The 21,362-nt window shown below is 43.3% G+C and overlaps 3 protein-coding genes across 7 annotated transcripts in view; 2 read left to right on the forward strand and 1 right to left on the reverse strand.

The window, feature by feature from the left end:
- Positions 1 to 21,362, forward strand: part of RASSF8 (Ras association domain family member 8) — a 134,202-nt gene that overhangs the window by 74,928 nt on the left and 37,912 nt on the right. Inside the window, exons 1-2 of one of the 5 annotated variants that reach the window (XM_081879190.1) lie at positions 1,630 to 2,347; positions 3,733 to 3,828. The exons of 1 other annotated variant lie outside the window; for it this stretch is intronic. The gene's annotated coding sequence lies outside the window, so the exon portion shown is untranslated. Of the gene's footprint in view, positions 1 to 1,629; positions 2,348 to 3,418; positions 3,829 to 9,810; positions 9,924 to 15,667; positions 15,742 to 21,362 lie in introns of those variants that run through there. 3 more of the 5 variants (XM_081879188.1, XM_081879191.1, XM_081879192.1) reach the window with 3 other exon arrangements.
- On the reverse strand, positions 6,954 to 8,282 carry LOC309351478 (putative CENPB DNA-binding domain-containing protein 1). The gene is made up of 2 exons (XM_081879228.1): positions 7,617 to 8,282; positions 6,954 to 7,541 (listed from the first exon to the last, which is right to left on the reverse strand). The coding sequence occupies exons 1-2, from the start codon at positions 8,097 to 8,099 to the stop codon at positions 7,248 to 7,250; spliced, it is 777 nt and encodes a 258-aa protein (XP_081735354.1). The 5' UTR covers positions 8,100 to 8,282; the 3' UTR covers positions 6,954 to 7,247.
- LOC309351483 (histone H2A-like) lies at positions 14,149 to 14,959 on the forward strand. Its single transcript, XM_081879238.1, has one exon. It carries the CDS (start codon positions 14,430 to 14,432, stop codon positions 14,871 to 14,873), a length of 444 nt encoding a protein of 147 aa, XP_081735364.1. The 5' UTR covers positions 14,149 to 14,429; the 3' UTR covers positions 14,874 to 14,959.

Here is a 21,362-nt window from a genome sequence, read left to right on the forward strand (position 1 = left end):
GCTAGACTGACTCTGTGGGTTAATGTATCCAGATCCTATTACATTATCATGTTAAAAGGGATATTGTAGAGTTGGAAATAGTTCTGAAAGGGAATGGAGCAACTCCCCTAGGAAGGAGGACTTCAGTGTTTGGGACTTGTTAGTTTAGAGAAAAGGCAATAAGAGGTGGCATGGTACAAGTTTATAAAACGAAGCCCGTCCGTCCCCCTTCACTCATAACACTCATGGACATCCAGTGAAGCTGAATGGATTCAGGACAGATAAAGTTATTTCTTCACACAGCACATCGTTAAACGATGGCATTGCCTCCCACCAGAGGCTGTGATGCCCACCAACCAAGATGGCTTTAAAAGAAGATAGGACAACTTCATGGAGGAGGAGAAGGCTATCAATGGCAGCTAAGCCTGATGACTTTGTTCTGCCTCCACAGTTGGAGGCAGCGATGCCTCTGAATACCAGGAGGGGGGAGAGGGCTCTTGTTTTTCTGCAGGCAACCCATTGGCCACTGTGGGAACTGAATGCTGGTCTAGATGGGCCATTAAATAACATGTGCTAAAAATAAAGTTTTATTATGGAAAAGATAGTTGTTATTTTAAAAAGCCTGTCCCCGCCCTTTCCCCCACTGTTGGGAAGAGGCGGAAGCATTTCATTTAGCCCTTCGTTTACTAGTTCCACAGTGTTTTATGTCTTTATTACAAGTGATATATGGGGAGCCTTCCAAGTAGGGAGTAGAAGCCATCCCAGAAGAAAGTATTTTAAATTGGTTTGTAACTGACAATCAAATTCAGATAAGGAGGAATGAATTCAGCACCTATATGCTTGGAGAAGCTGTTTCTAACTACCAGGAGAATTTAAGTATTTGGGATGTTTACTTTTTTCAGTCTTTGTTTGGTTTTCATTATGTTGGTTTCGTCATTCCATTAAAGGATTTGTACAGATTGTAAGAACTGCGTCCCCCACTTGGCCTTATCTGCTTATATATCATTAAGCCTAGTTTGATTAATTTTCTCTCATTAGGTAAGAGGAAGGTTATGCTTACTTGACAGATTTCAGAGAATGGGAAAACAGTATGCTGACAGTAAATTATTCAAAACTGGCAGGCTTTGTTTAGGTTTCCACACAATGATTTCACCATCAGGTCTTGGAAGTTTTCACGTCTGGTGACTGGCTAGTTTGTGTCAAAAGAGCAAATTGTGCTTTTGGAATCTTTACCTTTTAACACCATGATACTTTTATGGTCAATGACAGGCTTTGTGGAACTATGGTAAGGGTGAAAGTAATTTCCTTTTGCATTTTAAGGCATTGTTCTCAGACTGTTTTGACTTTGGCTCCCCTTCTAAACTTGTTGCCTTTTCCAGAACTCTTGCATGCCCAATCCTAGTGCCCAGTGACAACACCGGTCCTGAAAGACCTACATTGGCTCCCAGTACATTTCTGAGCACAATTCAAAGTGTTGGTGCTGACCCTGAAAGTCCTCAATGGCCTCGGCCCAGTATCCCTGAAGGAGCGTCTCCACCCCCATTGTTCCGCCCGGACACTGAGGTCCAGCACCGAGGGCCTTCTGGCGGTTCCCTCACTGTTAGAAGCCAAGTTACAGGGAACCAGGCAGAGGGCCTTCTCGGTGGTGGCGTCCGCCCTGTCGAACGCCCTCCCATCAGATGACAAGGAATAAACAACTACCGGACTTTTAGAAGACACCTGAAGGCAACCCTGTTTAGGGAAGTTTTTAATGTTTGATGTTTTATCTTGTTTTTAATATTCTACTGGGAGCTGCCCAGAGTGGCTGGGGAAACCCAGCCAGAGGGGCGGGGTATAAATATTGTTGTTGTTGTTGTTGTTGTTGTCGTCGTCGTTGTCCTTTGCATACATTCTGCTGCTGTTCAAAAATATATGTGGATTGGGTGGAAGGATATTTTGGCTAGGATTCAACTACCCTTCAGTAGAACCTCTGCACAATGACTTTTGGTTGTGCAGCAGGGCTTGCCCTCTTCTCCTTCCCTGTGCCCTCCCCCAAACGCCTCTGCCAGGGTCAGGAGCAACCAACCCACCCACCCCATAGAACAACTGCCTTAGTGTGAATTCAGTTCCTCTAATTAAGATTATTTTAACAGAACTACATCTATATTTTCTCCTCTCCCTCTATGATGCAGCAGCTTGCACTGTTTCCTTCCACAGAGGAGAGGCAGCTATTGCTAGTTCTCTTATCAGCAGTAGATCACTGCCAGAGTTTATTCCACTCTTTGAGAAGTTGGACTTAAGCTAAAGAGAGGGAAGCAAAGCTTAGAAGACCAAGCTATTAAAAAGTGGAAATTGACAGAAGGCGGGAACCCTGGCAAATTGAATAAAGGTAGTTGGCAAAATGAAGTTAGCATGCAAAATTAGCTATTGAAAGGCAATTTGAGCTTCAGCATATTTTTGTGGAGAAAATGCAGAACTTAAGTACACAGACTGGACTGACTGGATTTCTCTACCAAGATGGGCATATATCTGGATTGACATCATTAGGAGTGTGGCAAATACATATTGGTATTGTCTGAAATCTGATAACAGCAAAAAAATCAAGTTTTATATAGTCTATACTTACAAATGGGTGCACAATTCAAATTGCTGTTGATGTGCAAAAGGAAAGTGTAGGTTGCTTTCCAGTTATGATGCATAGATGACTGAGGGGGGAGGATGAAAGCTGCCACACAGGCCTTTCTTCCTCTCCTCCCTCCCAACAAAGCCAGAACCAGCACCCTAAACCAGCCCTGGGCAGGGGGGGGGGGAGGGAGGGAGGGGAAAGGCAGGCAGGAGCAGAAAGAGCACAGCAATGGGAAGGAGCTCTTGGCAGGAAGGTGCTGGTGGTCAGGAGGAGCGGTGGAAGGCCTGGCTTGCTGGCAAAAGCACTTCACACCCTTGTTCGCTTCAAGGGCGGGGAGCTTTCTTTCTTATGTTAGTGGTAAAGCTCAATTCCATTAATAAAAAATAAAATTTAGAACAGAGATAGACGGGTTGCTGCCATTAATTAGGGGGAAGGTTTTTCTCTTGAATGCAATTTGTTGCCTTGGACAAGTCACTTACCTTGCAGGATTGTTGGAGGATAAGACGATGTTCGACTGCCCCTCTTGGAGGCAGTGTGTCTCTTAATGTCAGTTTCTAGGAATTGCAGGTCTGGAGAGTGCTGTTGTGCTCAGGTACTCCTGTGAGCATCTGGTTGGGCACCTTGACACTAGGGCTGCATCTACACAGCTATAAAAAAAGACTCTGAAGAAAAACATTTTAAAGCTCACAGTGTAAAATTTCATATGTTCTGGTTTCAGCTCTACAGTGCCATCTGGTGTCACAGTGCTATAACACATTTATAACAGTGGTTTGGTTTGGTTTGGTTTGGTTTGGTTTGGTTTGGTTTTGATTAATGCAGCTAAGTCCTTGGATGTTAGACCAGATAGGGCTTTGGCCTGATCCACAAAATGCAGGCAGCAGTGTTAGAAACTCAGATATATAATCTAATCGCCAAATGGCACCTTAAATCTAGGCTGCGGTCACCACAATGGAATGTCTAGGCACCGTCCCCCAATGGCATCATCATCATCATTATTCATTCTGTTTCTATATCACTTTATATTTTAAAGAACAAATCTCAAAGTGTTTTACACTAAAACATCAGTCAAACAATTCAGAATAAAACCGATTCAAGATTCAAGGAAAATATTTCAGATCCTTCTCTAGGCGACATTTTGCTTTCTCCAGTCGCCAGCCTGGCACCCAGAGATCTCCACTTGGGTCACAATTGGACCTGCCCCAGTCACAAAACACACCTGGCTAATTTCGAACACTGGCAGGAAGGTATGTTTGTCTTAGCACCCCTGAATCCCAGTGGTTATAAGTACATGGGGAGAGAGAGGCATAAGATTGCAGTGGGGAATATAGTACTATAATTACTTTGTGGAACTACAATTATAATTCAATTTCTAGTTAATTACATAATAGCAATGCCTTAGCAGCAATGAGGACAGCACAGCTATATTCCAAGAGTGGTTGCTGATTGGTTTTTGGCAAGCATAATAAACAAGATGAGCTTGAGCTCTTGGTACAGCAAACTAAATATGACATAATAGGCATCACTGAAACCTGGTGGGATAAGTCCCACGACTGGAATGTAATAATGGAGGGATACAATCTATTTCAGAGAAACAGACCAGACAAGAAAGGAGGAGGAGTGGCGTTATATGTCAGGGATGTGTGTACCTGTGAAGAGATCCAAGATTTAGAACCTCAAAGCCAAAGTGAGAGCATTTGGGTCAAAATTAAGGGAGAGAAGAATAACAGGGACCTCATTGTGGGAGTTTACTATAGATCCCCAAGCCAAACGGAGGACATAGATGATGCCTTCCTGGAACAGATGGCCAAGCATGCAAAAGGAAGGGAGATAGTAGTAATGGGGGACTTCAATTACCCAGATATTTGCTGGATGTCAAACTCAGCCAAGAGCATAAGGTCAAACAGATTCCTCACTGGCCTTGCGGACAACTTCGTTGTCCAGAAAGTGGGAGAAGCAACAAGAGGAACAGCCATTTTAGATCTGGTCCTAACCAATGTTGATGACCTGGTTAGTGGGGTAGAAGTGGAAGGATCATTAGGCACGAGTGATCATGCTCTTCTGAAGTTTACTATACAGCGGAAAGGAGCAGCCAAGCATACTAGGACTCAATTTCTTGACTTTAAGAAAGCCGACTTCATAAAACTTAGGGAAGTGCTGGGTGAGATCCCATGGACAGTAATACTAAAAGGAAAGGGAGTTCATGATGGCTGGGAGTTTGTAAAGAGGGAGATAGTAAAAGCACAACTTCAGGCAATACCAATGAGACGGAAACATGGAAGGTGCCTAAAGAAGCCAGGGTGGCTATCTAAAGAACTTTTAACTGAGTTAAGATTAAAAAAGGATGTGTACAAAAAATGGAAAAGGGGGGAAACACCAAAGAGGAATTCAAACAAATAGCCAGCACGTGTAGACACAAAGTCAGAAAAGCTAAAGCACAGAATGAACTCAGGCTTGCTAGAGAGGTTAAAAGCAACAAAAAAGGCTTTGATGGGTATGTTCGTAGCAAAAGGAAGAACAAAGAAACAGTGGGGTCACTCAGAGGAGAAGATGGTGAAATGCAAACAGGGGACACAGAAAGGGCTGAACTCCTCAATGCCTTCTTTGCCTCAGTCTTCTCCGATAAAGAAAACAATGCCCGACCTGAAGAATTTGGAGCAAATGATTCAGCAGAGGAAACACAGCCCAGAATAACTAAGGAGATAGTACAAGAATACTTGGCTAGTTTAGATGTATTCAAGTCTCCAGGGCCAGATGAACTGCATCCAAGAGTATTAAAAGAACTGGCAGATGTGATCTCAGAACCATTGGCAGTCATCTTTGAGAATTCCTGGAGAACAGGCGAAGTCCCGGCAGACTGGAGGAGGGCAAACGCAGTGGATGTAGCCTACCTTGGTTTCAGCAAGGCATTTGACAAGGTGCCCCATGATATTCTTGTAAAGAAGCTGGTAAAATGCGGTCTTGACTATGCTACCACTCAGTGGATTTGTAACTGGCTGACTGACCGAACCCAAGGGGTGCTCATCAATGGTTCCTCTTCATCCTGGAGAAGAGTGACTAGTGGGGTGCCACAGGGTTCTGTCTTGGGCCCGGTCTTATTCAACATCTTTATCAACGACTTGGATGATGGACTCAAGGGCATCCTGATCAAATTTGCAGATGACACCAAACTGGGAGGGGTGGCTAACACCCCAGAGGACAGGATCACACTTCAAAACGACCTTGACAGATTAGAGAACTGGGCCAAAACAAACAAGATGAATTTTGATAGGGAGAAATGTAAAGTATTGCACTTGGGCAAAAAAAATGAGAGGCACAGATACAAGATGGGTGACACCTGGCTTGAGAGCAGTACATGTGAAAAGGATCTAGGAATCTTGGTTGACCACAAACTTGACATGAGCCAACAGTGTGACGCGGCAGCTAAAAAAGCCAATGCAATTCTGGGCTGCATCAATAGGAGTATTGAATCTAGATCAAGGGAAGTAATAGTGCCACTGTATTCTGCTCTGGTCAGACCTCACCTGGAGTACTGTGTCCAGTTCTGGGCACCACAGTTCAAGAAGGACACTGACAAACTGGAACGTGTCCAGAGGAGGGCAACCAAAATGGTCAAAGGCCTGGAAACGATGCCTTATGAGGAACGGCTAAGGGAACTGGGCATGTTTAGCCTGGAGAAGAGGAGGTTAAGGGGTGATATGATAGCCATGTTCAAATATATAAAAGGATGTTACATAGAGGAGGGAGAAAGGTTGTTTTCTGCTGCTCCAGAGAAGCGGACACGGAGCAATGGTTCCAAACTACAAGAAAAAAGATTCCACCTAAACATTAGGAAGAACTTCCTGACAGTAAGAGCTGTTTGACAGTGGAATTTGCTGCCAAGGAGTGTGGTGGAGTCTCCTTCTTTGGAGGTCTTTAAGCAGAGGCTTGACAACCATATGTCAGGAGTGCTCTGATGGTGTTTCCTGCTTGGCAGGGGGTTGGACTCGATGGCCCTTGTGGTCTCTTCCAACTCTATGATTCTATGATTCTAAGCATGATTTCAGCTTTCTGTAGTTTTGCCAAAGGTCTGGCACTAGTACTTTGAAATCTGACAGTGGTGGAAATGGCAATTGTTGACTTTAAAAACAGCAAACCACCACCAATTGGGTGGTGGACTGCAGTTTTGTGGGGAGTGGACTTTAACTAAAAACATGGCTGCTAGTACCTCTCATTCTGTGTCCCTGTTCCCTGTGTATGCTTCATCGTTTTTTTAAAAAAAAATGAACCAGGGGTGCCAATTGTACCATTATGGGGGAAGGACTTGTAAGGGCATGGTTATTTTTTGTATTGGGTCTGGGGAGGTGTTCCTGAAAGGTTATTATTCTTCTGTACAGTGGTGCCCCACAAGACGAAATTAATTCGTTCCGCAATTTTTGTCGTCTAGCGAATTTTTCGTCTTGCGAAGCACGAAATCCCATAGGAATGCATTGAAAATCAATTAATGCGTTCCTATGGTCAAAAAAAGTCCAAACAAAGCCAAATTTGGTACAACAACAGTTTATTAACTGCTCTTTAAAGTCACACATACTGTAAAGAGCAGTTCAAAAATTGAAGGGAAAATAAATTAACTTTATAAACATGACAGAAAAACATTTAAAAATCAACAAAGTGTACAGTACATTTTCTAAGACTCTGGGGGACCACTCGAAGAAGGCTCCTCTTCCACTCTTTGCTTCTTGGTCAAGAACCTGTCCATAGTCTGCTGCTTTATCCGCCTTTTCAGCAGCTCCCTGAAAGACGACATGACCCTCGTATCATAAAAGTTCCCAGCGTCATGTGCCACGTGCTTCTCATGGTGGTGTAGATCTGCAAAAGTCTGCACCTCCTTCCACTTCTGGCAAATGTCCCTCAGTCTTTCGGAGGACAGCCGTTCCTCAGTTGCTTCCTCCTCTTCCAGTGAGGCCTGCTCCTGCGCAGCCTCTGCCTGCAGAACGTAGCCCTCCGTCGTCACAACCTCCAGGAACTCCGCTGCAAAGTCTTCAGCCGCAGGAACATCAGAACTGGCAGCCTCTCCATGCCTGACCACACTGTGGATGCCAGATCTTGTCTTGAACCGGTCAAACCAACCTCTGCTAGCCTTGAAGACTTCTGGCTCGGCTGAGGTTCCTGGCTGTTCCCGGATGAGGTCAGCGTGCAAGGCCTTGGCCTTCTCACAAATGACGGCCTCAGACACTGTGTCCCCTGCACGCTGCTTCTCTTCTATCCAGATGAGCAGCAACTTCTCGACCTCCTCCAGGACAGCTGGGCGGTTCTTCACGATCCTGGTGACTCCCTTGGCTGCATCAGTCGCCAGGATCTTCTCCCTCATCTTCAGGATGGTCCCGATGGTCGATGGGTTCCTGCCGTACTCCCTGGCGATGTCCGTCACACGCATTCCGCCGTCGTGCTTCCAGATGATCTCCTTCTTCATTTCCAGTGTCACCTTCTCCTTCTTCCTCTCGCCGGCCACCGCAGCAGCAGTCTTCTTGGGTCCCATGGCAGCACAGCTCCTACCTTCGTAAACTCAGAAACAGAAAAAAAAATCAGTGATGTGCTTCAAACCCAAAAAATACAAAAGCAGCCAGCCACCCACCACACAGAAATTAAAACCCAGAACCAAGGCCTTGAATCCCAAGCACCCCAACCCCAAATCCAAAATCCAAAAACCCCCAAAAAAGTTTTAAAAGTTTAGCTTACCAAATGGATGAAAGAGAAGTTCTGGAAAAGCTTCAACAATCAACCACCGACGTCCTCAGAAACCTCAAATGGCTGCAAAATAAGTTTAGGAAAAGCTTCAAAAATCACCAATGTCTTCAAAAACCTCAACTGCTCCCACAGACACGCACCAACCCACCCACAACACAGAAATTGCAAACCCCTCCCCAACTGCTCCCCCAGCCCCTCCCCAACTGCTGCAAACCCCTCCCCAACTGCTTCCCCACCCAGACAAAAAAAATTTTCAAAAAATAACAACATGGCCAGCACTCAGAAATTCAAACTCAGAAAATTTTTCAAAAAAAATCAACCTGGCCCAGTGGTCACAGAAAATCATAAAAGTTCCCAAAAAAGGCCCACAAGCCCCCAGATTATCGCAAACCCCTTCCCAACACCAAGTCCTTGAATCCCAAACACCCCAACCCAAAATCCAAACCCCCCAAAAAAAGTTTTAAAAGTTTAACTTACCAAATGGATGAAAGAGAAGTTCTGGAAAAGTTCTGGAAAAGTTTTGGAAAATCTTCAAAAGTGAGCAAAGTCTGAGAAAAGGCTACCAAACCACGTGCTAACAGTTGCTCCTCGAAGTCAAGTCGCAACTGCAGCTGCTCAAGCTAAGCACCCTTGGTTTTAACGGTTTTTACACAAAGGAAACAAAGTCGCGAGACGTTTTCGTTTTGCGAAGCAAGCCCATAGGGGAATTCGTCTTGCGAGGCAAATCGCGGGCGAAAAAACCTTTCGTCTAGCGAGTTTTTTGTCTTGCGAGGCATTCGTCTTGCGGGGCACTACTGTATGTTGATTGTAGTAGCTGTACTTTGCATATCAAACTTATTAAAATGGGAAAAATCAGCAGAGCAATGAATCCTGCCCAAAGTGCGCAGCATAACATTTCTCTGTTTTCAGTACAAACCCGAGTTCAAAATGAGTGGGGAACAGAGTGTTTATGTATGGTACTAGGAATGTAAAAGTTTGATAAAACAGTGTTGCTTTATCTGTATTCCAGGTCTGGGCCTGGTGTCATATAGTGCAAAAACACCATGTGGTATATCCTGTCGTTTGCTGACAACTAGCAATCTAATACTAGACTTCTCAATCCCGAACAAACAGTATCGTAATTTTCTGTCGGCTGCACAATACCAGCAGTACTCTGTCAAAACATACTTTCAAAGATTAACATTAGAAAGGAAACTTGCAGAACAAAGAGCAGGATTGTAGCCAAGCTAGAGTGCTAACTTTTTGCCTTTCTCTTGGTAAAGTAGCACATTGGTATACTTTAGTACAGTTAATAATGCTGATGTGAAAAGCTTTGCTTGGCATCACTCATGCAAAAAAATAATAATTGTACATAATATTCTATATTTTTCCTCATTTACACAACAAGATGTTTTAAGTCCTGTGGTGTCTTCTATTTCTGAGCCAAATAGTTCTCGACACCAAACAACAACGCTTCAGGCAAACTGCCAAGAATGAGAGTTTCAAAAGTGTTCTAAAGGAGAGGAGCAGTTGAGCACATACTTCACCCACAGGAAGCCACAGGTTTCCCTCATTGGCATCTATACATGAAAAGGATGTTCTGGAGAGCCGTAGCCGGTGCAAGCAGAAATGCTGAGTAAGATGCACCACCGACATGACTCTGCACAGACCTGATTTTAAAATGGCAATATGCAAGAAGAACTTACCTGTGTGAACTGCCATGTCGCCGGTTTCAGCCAGCTGTGCATGCTTGACCTTCTGGTGTCAGCCTTCGCCATTGATTTCTAGCATGATCAAGCAGCTGATGTAGCTGATGTAGAACACTACATAGCTAATTTTTTCTTGCATTGATAGCATTTAACTGAAAAATATGTACCATGAGTGAACTGTAGGTTAGGATAATGTGGGCACCCTCCCTTTTCATGTTCTGTTTAATTAAACATTTGAAACTATAGCCTGGGAAGTATAACGTACGGATTAGGGTAAACATAAACTTACGATGCTTGAGAAACAAAAAATTAGCCCCCCTTCCAGTTTAGTAGTTGAGGATTAATAGTGTTACTAAAGTTAGGATAAATCTACTTTTAAAAAATGATTATCTAAATTATATACATGCCTCTTATTTGAAAGAAGAGTATCACATGTATGCAATTTCCTCTTTATTGTGCAAAAATGATTGCAGCTCTTGAGATAAATTTCCTTCTGTATAAAAATAAGGTACCTATACTAAAGCTAATCTGTAACATATATGCATGATTGCCATTTTAAAACCTTATTACTGTGAGTACTTCATCAGGTGTAGTTTTAAAAGCTTGGCAATAAATCACAATAAAAGAGTATTTCCAAGGTATGTGCAGCAAATGTTATACCACATCTGAGCGTAACTGTCAATCAGATTCTTGTATTCTACAACTCATAATAAAATGAAAATTAATTATGTTTGTCTCTTCCCCTTCCCCTTCAGTGGAAGTGCATAGGCTTCATTGTGAAATTCTGAGTTGAGGATTTCTGGTCTGTAAGCCACACTTGTTTCATTGTTGCACACTGGATATTTTCTCACTAAGGCCACATGTGCAAAGCTTGTAAACCACTGTGTTAAATTGGCTTTACATTTTGAAGTCACCTCCCTAATACTTTTTAAAATGTGCATTGATTTTATTACTTTTTCCTGTATTGATTAACCTGAAATAACATGGCTTATGTTAGGGTCTACTTCTTTACTTCTTTATCCACTGCTCCCAAAGGTTTTGGATATATTTTGTGTAGAAATATATTTTGTTAAGGAAAATTGGGCTTAGGTGGGTTATCCTTTGTTTAAAATCTTTGGTTTCTGAAATGACTATACTGTCTTTTTTGTGCAAAACAAAACATTGTTTTCAAGCTTGCTGGCTTGTTTGGGGGTTAGTTAGTTTTGGCAGGCGGTAACTTTTTTCCTTTTAGCATTTGAACTCAAAACTGTAATATAGCTAAGACTTTTGGCAGGTTTCCTGAATGAGAAAGCAAAGATAAATTTTGGCTTCAGAGAAAGAAGAGTTAAATTGCTTGTTGCTGAAGCAAAGCAGATCCATTCATTAGTGTTTCAGAGGAAAAACAGTCCAAAATGTCTTCAGTCAAGTTGCTGCCTAACACACTAAGATTAAAATAACATTGCCTGACATTTCTACATAATTTGTAAACCCAGCTAAGAAAACATCATTGTTTTCATAAAGTTCTTGGCTAGAAACGATTTTTATATCTAGATGCAGAGAATAGATGTTAGTTATAAGGTGAACAATTTTTGATGCAAAATAATCTTGTGTTTTGGAAAGCCTGGTTTTTGTGTGTGGCAACGTTCACACTTCTGAAAAATATTAAATATATTGGGGATGTACAAAAAGTATTTAGATGAGTTTGTGGCTTTTCTATAGAAGAAAAGCAGGTTGTCCTCATGAGGCTGCCCCATGCCGTTTTGTAAAAGGGAAGGTATGATGTCAACAGTGTGAGGGCCAAGTGATGAGGAAAGAGATAAGCCAGCTGAACGTACCTCCACAGATGATGCCTAAAGGGTACACTCTGTCCCTGGCCACGTCCGCCACAGATATGCTCTCACTCAGTGAACAGGCCATTTCCACCAGTACTATTCTATCTCGCTTTAAGGGCCTGGTCTGTCCAGCGAGGTGGGGGGTGAGGGGAGGAGAGGATGTGTCAGGCACCATTGGGCAAGATGGGAGGAACAGCTGCCAATCCTTGAATGCTTTCTTGTATTCTTCTAGTGGCCGGTCCCTTAGTCATAAATTACAGAGCTATCTCTCCTGAACCATAACAGACAGAAGACTCTCCAGACTGCATTTCAAAACTTGGCTTGGTCTCTTGTTCCACTGACCCAGCCATGTTTGCTAACCATATTCTTGACCTTTAATCTTCCAGTGAAGCAAGTCTACCAGCAAACTGTAGATGGCTTGCAAACCATGGTTTGCAGACTGCTATCAAATCCATGATGTGTCAATTCAGATGTTACCCCCCAAGTCATTTAGTTAGTGAATACTTGGTTGCTATTCCCTTTAAAGCATCGCTGCACATTCTCCAAACTGCTTATGTTTTCATTTGATCTTCTCTTTTAGTATCACAAGATACTCTTAGATTCTCTTAGAAGGGAATTTGCTTCCATTAGCTGCAACTGACACAGAATTCTGTAGCGCATGATGCTCCAGTTCTGGCTCACCTGGATTGGTGTTTCCTTTCAGACCCAATTCAAGATTATGGCAGTTACCTTTAAAGGGTTATCTTAGAACTGTTCCAGTATGTTTTCTTGCCCATTCTTCCTTGTTCTGCACTCTTCTTTTGCAGTTTGGAAGTGTCAGTGCTTCTGAATACCAGCTGCTGGAAAAGACAGGAGAAGAGGGGGCTCTTGTGCTTGAATCCTGTTTGAAGGTTTTCCACAAGCATCTGGTGGGCCCTTTGAGAACAGGATGCTGGATTAGATGGGCTATTGGCCTGATCCAGCAGGCTCCTCTTATGTTCTTGAGGCAGGGTGTTTGTTTGTTTGTTTGTTTGTTTGTTTGTTTGTTTGTTTGTTTTTGAGTATTCACCTTGTGGAATTTCCTCCCTAGACAATTCTACTAGGCCTCCTTCCTAACCCTGCTGCTAAGATAAAACCTCTCACTCACCTCCTTTTTACTATTTTAATTGATCTTATTGTTGTTTAATGCTTAAAATAATCAAAGTGTTTTCCCCTGAATTCTGACGACAAACCCCTTGCCTGAAGGGTTACAATCTTAAGGAAATACACAAAGGGGGAAATAGGATGGGGGTGGCAGTAGTAGTTTATAATAACAAGCTTTAAAATTGAAGCTAGATATGTGAGGTGGTTGATATAGATGTCAATCCCTTTCTATTTGTCAGAAGAATAGAATGGTTTACTCAGTAAACCAAGGTATGGCTTAGTGAGACTGCATGTGCTTCTGGAGGGGACCTTTGCAGCCAGTTTGCTCCTCGGGTGTCCTTTGACTCATGAGGATAAAGGGTACACATGAGTTGTATTTTGGACAATACGCTAAGCCAAACCTCAGTGAGGTATGGCACTCAAAAGTACTATGGAGCAGCAAAGCTCTGGAATCCCACATGTTTGTGTAGTCTCACTAGGACAGTTGGGCTCACTGCATCATGCACAGCAGCTGGATTTTTTTACCTTGTTCTGAGTATATGAAATGCATCTAATGTTGCTTATAACTTTGCAGTGAGACTCATTGAAGATTCAAGGTTTTTTCCCTTTATGGTTTTTCCTATATACCTTCAATTTTTGAGGGGGAGTATAAAGCTGGGGCCAATTTTCTAGGTATCTTCTCATCAGACTGAAAGTTGTATGCTGAACATATCAACTTTGGCCTTCTTCACTATGTCAAATGTTTGCAAACTTGATTTAGTAACCAAAATTTTTCTTGTTAAATTTGCATACTGCACTTCATCCATAGATCTCAGAGTAGTTCACAACATAATAATTAGAATATAAAAGCTTGAAATACATAATAAAAAATGAGCAAAACCAAACCAATAATCCCTCCCTCCCACAACATTGGATGTCAATTGGCCAAAGGCCTGGTTAAAGAGGAACGTTTTCACCTGGCACCTAAAGGTGTATAGTGAAGGTGCCAGCTGAACCTTCTTAGGAGGAGCATTGCACAAAAGGAGCCACTGCAGAAAAGACTCGTTCTTATGTTGCCACCCTCTGGACCTCTCATAGGGGAGGCACATGGAGAAGGGCAACAGAGGTTTTCAGGGATGAACAGGGTGACATTTCAGCTCAAACATTGGGATAATAGAAATGATTTAACAATGCACACAGCATCCTATTGGCCAGCACCCCAGCCTATCAGGAGCCAAATTTAGCACTCACTATTTTCACTGCAAAGAGGCTATGGAAAACTCTGTGCACAGTATTTTTTTAATTGTGGCAGCCTTTCAAATGATAGCTTAACCTGCAAGGCCAGGAAGAAATCCAAAAAGGGCAGGGTAGGAAACTGAAGCAAGCAAAGCAGAACAGCCAAAAAACCCCTCCAAAACAGCAAAAATCCAACAAGGTAAGAATTGCCAGAGCAAGGCAAGCACCTTGAAGAGTTGGACCAGATCAACAAGTGTTGGCGGCTGTGGCAAGCTGGACTGCGACATGTCTGATGATCCGTGTGATACAGAAAGCTTGGAAGAACCTGAGCCATCCTGCCATGCGAGGAAGCCAAAAACATCTCGTTCTTGCCGGGCTGGGCTGGTATTCCCTGTAAGCCGCATTGAAAGATTCCTCCGGAAGGGTGACTACGCAGAGCGCATTGGATCAGGATCGTCTGTGTACATGGCTGCAGTGCTTCAGTACCTGACCTATGACATTATGGATATAGCTGGGAACATTGCTAAAAATGACCACAAGCGCCGAATTGCCCCCCGGCACTTACAGAGAGCCATCAGTGATGATGCTGAGCTCCACTCTCTGCTTGGAGGGATCACCTTCCCCCAGGGGAACACCCTGCCCAAGACTAAGTCCACCACATCAACCAGGAGGGGGAAGGGCAAGAAATCTGGCAAGGCCGTCAGAGCTCAGAATGTTGTTACTGCATAAGCAAGGGTAATTGCTGTTTTTCTGGACTTGAGATTGAGTCTTTAGTACTCAACAACATGGTCTAATAAAAGCTGATCTGACCATTCCTTTTGCTGTGTGAATGTTTTTCTTTCCATGTGAGTTAGCCAGGCAATTATCATTGAGCTGGCTATTATTTTGATAGGACTTCAAGGACTTCATGTTTTGTACAGCAAAAGTGTGTTACTTAGACCTAAAATGTAGGGTACACCCTAGTGTGAAGCAAGAATCCAGCATCTGGTTGCTTTTCGATTCTGACATCTATGGCTTCATTGTGAGGTTGACACTTTTTCATTGCTTTTTATAGTTCCATTTCAGAACTGTAAATAAAAAAGTATGAAAGCCTGTTCATACATCAGAGCCAAAATTCTTCCTAAATACAATTGGAACCTCCCCACAATCACACCACATAGGAAGAAAGTAGTATCTGATCAGTACCCTGTTTGTGTGAACCTGGTGGTTTCCTGAAACTACAATAGAAAACATTAATTCTTCCCAATACTCTTGAAAAAATAGAGTTGGATCATGAATGTCAAGCAGATACTTCACTTAAAATCAGATGGTGTTAAGAACATGTGTTACTCTCACCTATTTCCATAATGAGGTGAAAGGGTAGATGCTCAGGATTCCTCTCTAGTAATGTCTGGGCCATGATAATGTATGTTGAAACCAAAGTCCCACTTGCCTTGAGTGCTGCTGCCTGTACATGAGTCCAGTTATGGCCAGAACATTCTTCCCTTTGTGCCAGAGTTCTACAGAATGTGGTTGATCAGTTAGGCTTTTCCGATTGCATCTTCGCTTCAGAGGGAACATTTAACCCTAAACTTCACATTTTTCCTGGATTAAGCTGGTAGGCACTGGGCATTCTGTGCTAAGACTTTAAGCCTAAGAGTGGCATTTTAAAAAATTAAATTAAATGAGCCATCTGCTCCATTAGTTTGCCGTCTGGGGTTTCCTTTTCCTTTTCTTCTGAATTGTGATGATTTGGGGTGTCCTGAGGTACCGACCAGTGTGATGAGCCAAACAGCTTTTGAAATGCTCCAGGATGGGTTGAAAGGAATAGATGTTCTGAAAGAAGGAAAGATTGTGAGGATCCTTTTTGGATGCTTTGGCATCTAGAGACCTACCTGTCTCTTTGTAAATATTCCTCAGGATGGGAAAGTGCTGGACCTTGAACTGGTGCCAAACAAAGTGCTGTAGCCAGTAGGTATGGATGGATCAATGTATTTCTGTTCTGAGTCAATTTCACCTGTGCTGAATCATAAGTTCATTTTGTTCCATTAAACACACACACACACACACACACACACACACAGCGCATTTCAATTGTATGCATATGTATTTGCCCCCCCCAAATGCACATTTTTCATGTGCTCCAATCCATCTTCAATCCATATGAGATTTATATTTGTGCAATTTTAAAAACTGAAACAGCACCACAGAATTAAAAAATTTGTACAGTGGTGCCCCGCAAGACGAACGCCTCGCAAGACGGAAAACCCGCTAGACGAAAGGGTTTTCTGTTTTGGAGGCGCTTCGCAAGACGAATTTCCCTATGGGCTTGCTTCGCAAGACGACAGCCCATAGGGAAATCTCCGGGACAGCGGGGAAGCGCAGCTCGTCTTCCCCGCTGTCCTCGGACCTCCTCCGAAGCCTGGCGGCGGGGCGGGGACACCTCCTCCCGCCGCCGGGCTTCGGAAGGATGCCCCGATGCCGGGCGGCGAGGCGGGAACGCCTCCCCCCGCCGCCCGGCATCGGAACGATGTCCCGAAGCCGAGCGGCGGGGCGGGAAAGTCTCCCCCCGCCGCCGGGCTTCGGAAGGATGCCCCGATGCCGGGCGGCGAGGCGGGAACGCCTCCCCCCGCCGCCCGGCATCGGAACGATGTCCCGAAGCCGAGCGGCGGGGCGGGAAAGTCTCCCCCCGCCGCCCGGCATCGGAACGATGTCCCAAAGCCGAGCGGCGGGGCGGGAAAGTCTCCCCCCGCCGCCCGGCATCGGAACGATGTCCCAAAGCCGAGCGGCGGGGCGGGAAAGTCTCCCCCCGCCGCCCGGCATCGGAACGATGTCCCAAAGCCGAGCGGCGGGGCCGCGAAGCCTGGGCGCGCTGGCAACTCTCCGCAAGGAGCGCTCCCGCTGCTTGCGGAGAGGTCCGCGAAGCCTGTCCTGGACCTCTTCTGAAGGCAGGCTGGGGGCAAAAGTCTTTGTCCCCCCTGCTTGCCTTCCCAGGGGCTTTTAAATCGCCCGGACAGCGGAGAAGTCCTCCGCTGTCCCGGGCGATTTTAAAATGCCGCCCGCCAGAAGAGGTCGGGGGAAGGTGGTTTCCATAGGAACGCATTAATTGATTTTAAATGCATTCCTATGGAAAACCGTGCATCGCAAGACGAAAAACTCGCAAGACGAAGAGACTTGCGGAACGAATTAATTTCGTCTTGCGAGGCACCACTGTAATCCAATTTATAGCTGTGTTCCAAACCGCATATATGTCTAGGGCCAGCAAATTGGATCACTTCACTTCAGATTGTGAAATGAACGGATTTGCTCACCTCTACCAGGCAGCTATTCATGAGAGAGGAAATCAGTGGATTGCCTGCCATTGCTGCTAGAAAGAAAATAAAATAAGACATGTTGTTTAGCTCTCTAGGCTACCGATGAAGATGAGGAAAGCATAGGAGTGATGTCCATCCAACATTGGTTATATGCAGAAAACAGATCATAAGCGAAAAAGAAGAAATAAGGAAAACGTAGCCTTGGTTTGTAAAATCCAGTTCGGATACAAGTGGTATTTGTTGGACTTAAGCTGGAAAGTTTCACCCCTCAATGATGGCATGCTATTAGGGGTGGGGGCATGGAATGTGCACAAAATGGAGCAAGAGAAAATCAGGAGACTCAATAATGTGACTGTACTAAAAAGACAAGGGTTATTTTGGATAAAATATTACTTCCTTGGAGGTTGTTCTGGTTTTTTACTTAATATTACTTAAAGCCGTACCAAACAAGCAGATTCGTAATACAATTTAAGGTCTGGGAGGGCAAACCCGCCTCTATCTTTTACATCTGTAAGTATGTTTTATCCTTGGCCTTTTGCCCCCCACCCCCCCAGATAAATCTTAAAATCTCTTTCTGCCATTTTTTAAAGCATTCATCAGGGACTGGATGAGATTGGACAAGCAAGAGGCACTAGAACTAGAAGGTTATGACAACAGATTTGGTTGGCATGCATATTTATGGTACGGGAAAGGGAAGATTCATAGAAGCTTTTACAACCATATAATCAGGAAACTCTCATTAATGGAGAGTATGGGAGAGATATAAAGACTTATTGGAACAAAAGACTCCATGGTGGCTTTCACCACATGAAGCATCACTGCTCAAACCACTTGGAAAGAAAGGAAAATGGCTCACATATGCTGATTTACTAAAGGAACATGATGGAAAATGGAAATTAAGAGATTATGATGAGATCAAAGAGCACTTTCAGAGTTGGTTGCATTATCGACAACTACATGAAACATATAAAGAAGACTGTAAGAAAGGATTTAGTTATACTAGATCTAGGTTTCAAACGGAAGCGATTGAAGGGAAAGTGAAACTACTGAAGGCCGCATATAGCATACTATTAGAATGGGAGACGAAAGATGAAGAGGTAAAATCAGTTATGATTAAATGGGCACAAGATGTAGGTCACAACATCATGATGGAGGATTGGGTTAAATTATGGAAAACTGACTTAAAATTTACAGATTGTTCCCTATTGAAGGAGAATTACATGAAGATGATGTACAGATGGTACACAACACCAGTGCAGTTAGGGGAAATGTACAAAACTAGTTCAAATATATGTTGGAAGTGTAAGGAAAAGGAGGGAACATTTTATCATATGTGGTGGGATTGTAAAGTAATTTTAAAAATTTGGGAAATGATATACAATGAATTGAAGAAAATGTTCCATTTAACATTGTTAAAAAACCCGAGGCATTTTTGTTGGGGATCGTAGGGAAAGACCTGCCAAAAAAGTTGAAAAACATCTTCATGTATGCGACAACGGCCACGAGAGTTCTGGTAGCACAAGGATGGAAGACTGAAGAAACCCCAACTAAAGAATTATGGCACGAAAAATTGATGGATTATGCAGAACTGGCAAAACTGACACATAAACTACGAAATAAGGATAACTCTGACTTTAAGGATGAATGGGAAGCTTTCACAAAGTATTTGAAGACACAACAAAGCAAACTGGACTCCTTGGCAGGTTTTTGAATAAGCATCCACAATTATTATTATTATCCACAATTATTATTTTTTACTTATGATAATTAGCTAAACAGTTGGAGGATCTATACAACTCTGTAACATGCAGAAAATAGCATTATTGGAGAAACCAAAGACTGGAACTGAGGGAAGTTGGGGGGTGGGGTGGGGGATGGGTTTTATGGGGGGAGGAAAAATGGGGAGGGAATAAGGATATGTTTTTGGAAAATATGTTTTGTTATAACTTTGAATAAAAAAAAATTTAAAAAAAGATTACTTAAAGCAGATTGGTTGCCTCATCATACACTTTGAGCTTTAGCTGATGTTTTATTTTTATAATTCACTGCGGGGAAAGGGGAGGATTGTAGTTTTTCATTGCACAAATGGCTATACTGAGTGTTTGCTTATCTGTGGGGTTAGCAGTTCTGGATTAAATGTATCCACCCACGTGCAATATGTGGGACTCCTGTTAGTTATTGGAGGTGCAATTGTTTGAAGAAGGGCCTCCATAAGAGTTTTGTGTACTCATGTGCTGGCAGTGTTCGGTAATTACCATAAGTCTTCAGTTTAATCTGTTATATACTGCCCAAATTATTGGTTTCTTCCATTTTAGAATTATAGGGTCACCTCATTTCACCCCTTGACATTGAGCAGGTCTTCAGTGCAACAGAGGCATGTTTGCTTTTCTGCCCACTGCAAGGGTAAAGGGGCCTATAAAGGACTTTAGTATTGAACACTCTGTATCTTTCATGCAGTGGACAGGGTCAAGTGAACTATGGTTCTTCACACAAGCCTTAGCATATGAAAGCTTGTGTAAGCAATGTGATAGTAATAGTGAAAGGGACACGGGTGGCGCTGTGGTCTAAACCACTGAGCCTCTTGGACTTGCCAGTTGGAAGGTCAACAGTTCAAATCCCTGCGACGGGGTGAGTGCCCGTTGCTCATTCCCTCTCCTGCCAACCTAGCAATTCGAAAGCACGTCAGAGTGCAAGTAGATAAATAGGCTGTGGCGGGAAGGTAAATGGCATTTCCATGCACTGCTCTGGTTCGCCAGAAGCGGCTTTGTCATGCTGGCCACAAGACCTGGAAGCTGTCTGCAGACAAACGTCAGCTCCCTCAGCCAATAAAGCGAGATGAGCGCCGCAACCCCAGAGTCGTCCATGACTGGACCTAACGGTCAGGGGTATTTTTACCTTTAATAATAGTGAATTGTGAAAAATCATTGCTGGCCACCTGTTAATGTTGATTTATTCACTGCTGCTGTGAACAAGGGTGGGTAGTGTTCTGTGCATAACATTTCCTTAATCTGCTTTTGGTAAATATAATCTGGTTTTGATTTTTTTATTGACATTTCATGTATTCACACAGCCACTAGAGAAATCTTTCTGTACCCATTTGAAGAAGAAAAGGATATAGGATGTTTTATTTCCGCTTGATTTTGGTATTGTACCTACTGCTTGTACTTGCACATTCCATTGGGCAATGGTGTTATTAGCCTAAACATATACATTGCACAAGGCTAAATTCACCCAGGCCTCAATTCTGAGGCTTTGCAATCATAACTTAACAGGCAGTTCTTCACATACCCAATTGAATCCAACTAGAAATTTAAATGTTGGCATCAGCAGAACATAAAAGTAAATTACTGGAATGATATTTTTCTCTCCTTTCTGACAGGTCAGTTATAACAAACTTTATGAAAGCTGCTCCGCCAAAGCAGCCACATCCTAGTTGTTGTGGGTTCTTGTTCTTAAAAAGCAAAGACATTTGGACAACCCAGACAAGAATTTCAAAAAGAATGGGGAAAGTGCAGAGATTACTTTACCAAACAGTGACCCAAAATATATACCTGGATTTGTTTCAATTAATTTCTACAGGAGACTTTGCAGTTTTTTAAGTCATAACTAGGAAAAATTGTAATACAGTCCCACCTCGGGTTACAAACACTTCAGGTTGCGTTTTTTCAGGTTACGGATGCGCCAAAACCCGGAAGTACCGGAACAAGTTACTTCCGGGTTTCAGTGGTTGTGCATGCACAGAAATGCCAAATCGCGCTTTGCGCATGCGCAGGATCTCCGAATTGCAACCTGCGCGTGCGCAGACGCGCCGCTGCGGGTTGCGAATGCTGCGGGTTGCAAACGTGCCTCGCGCACAGATTACGTTCGCAACCCGAGCGTCCACTGTAATCACATATAAAAGAAACAGTATACAAGAAGTAAATAA

Source organism: Podarcis erhardii, assembly GCF_964252035.2.
Source record: "Podarcis erhardii genome assembly, chromosome: 10".
NCBI lineage: Eukaryota > Metazoa > Chordata > Lepidosauria > Squamata > Lacertidae > Podarcis > Podarcis erhardii.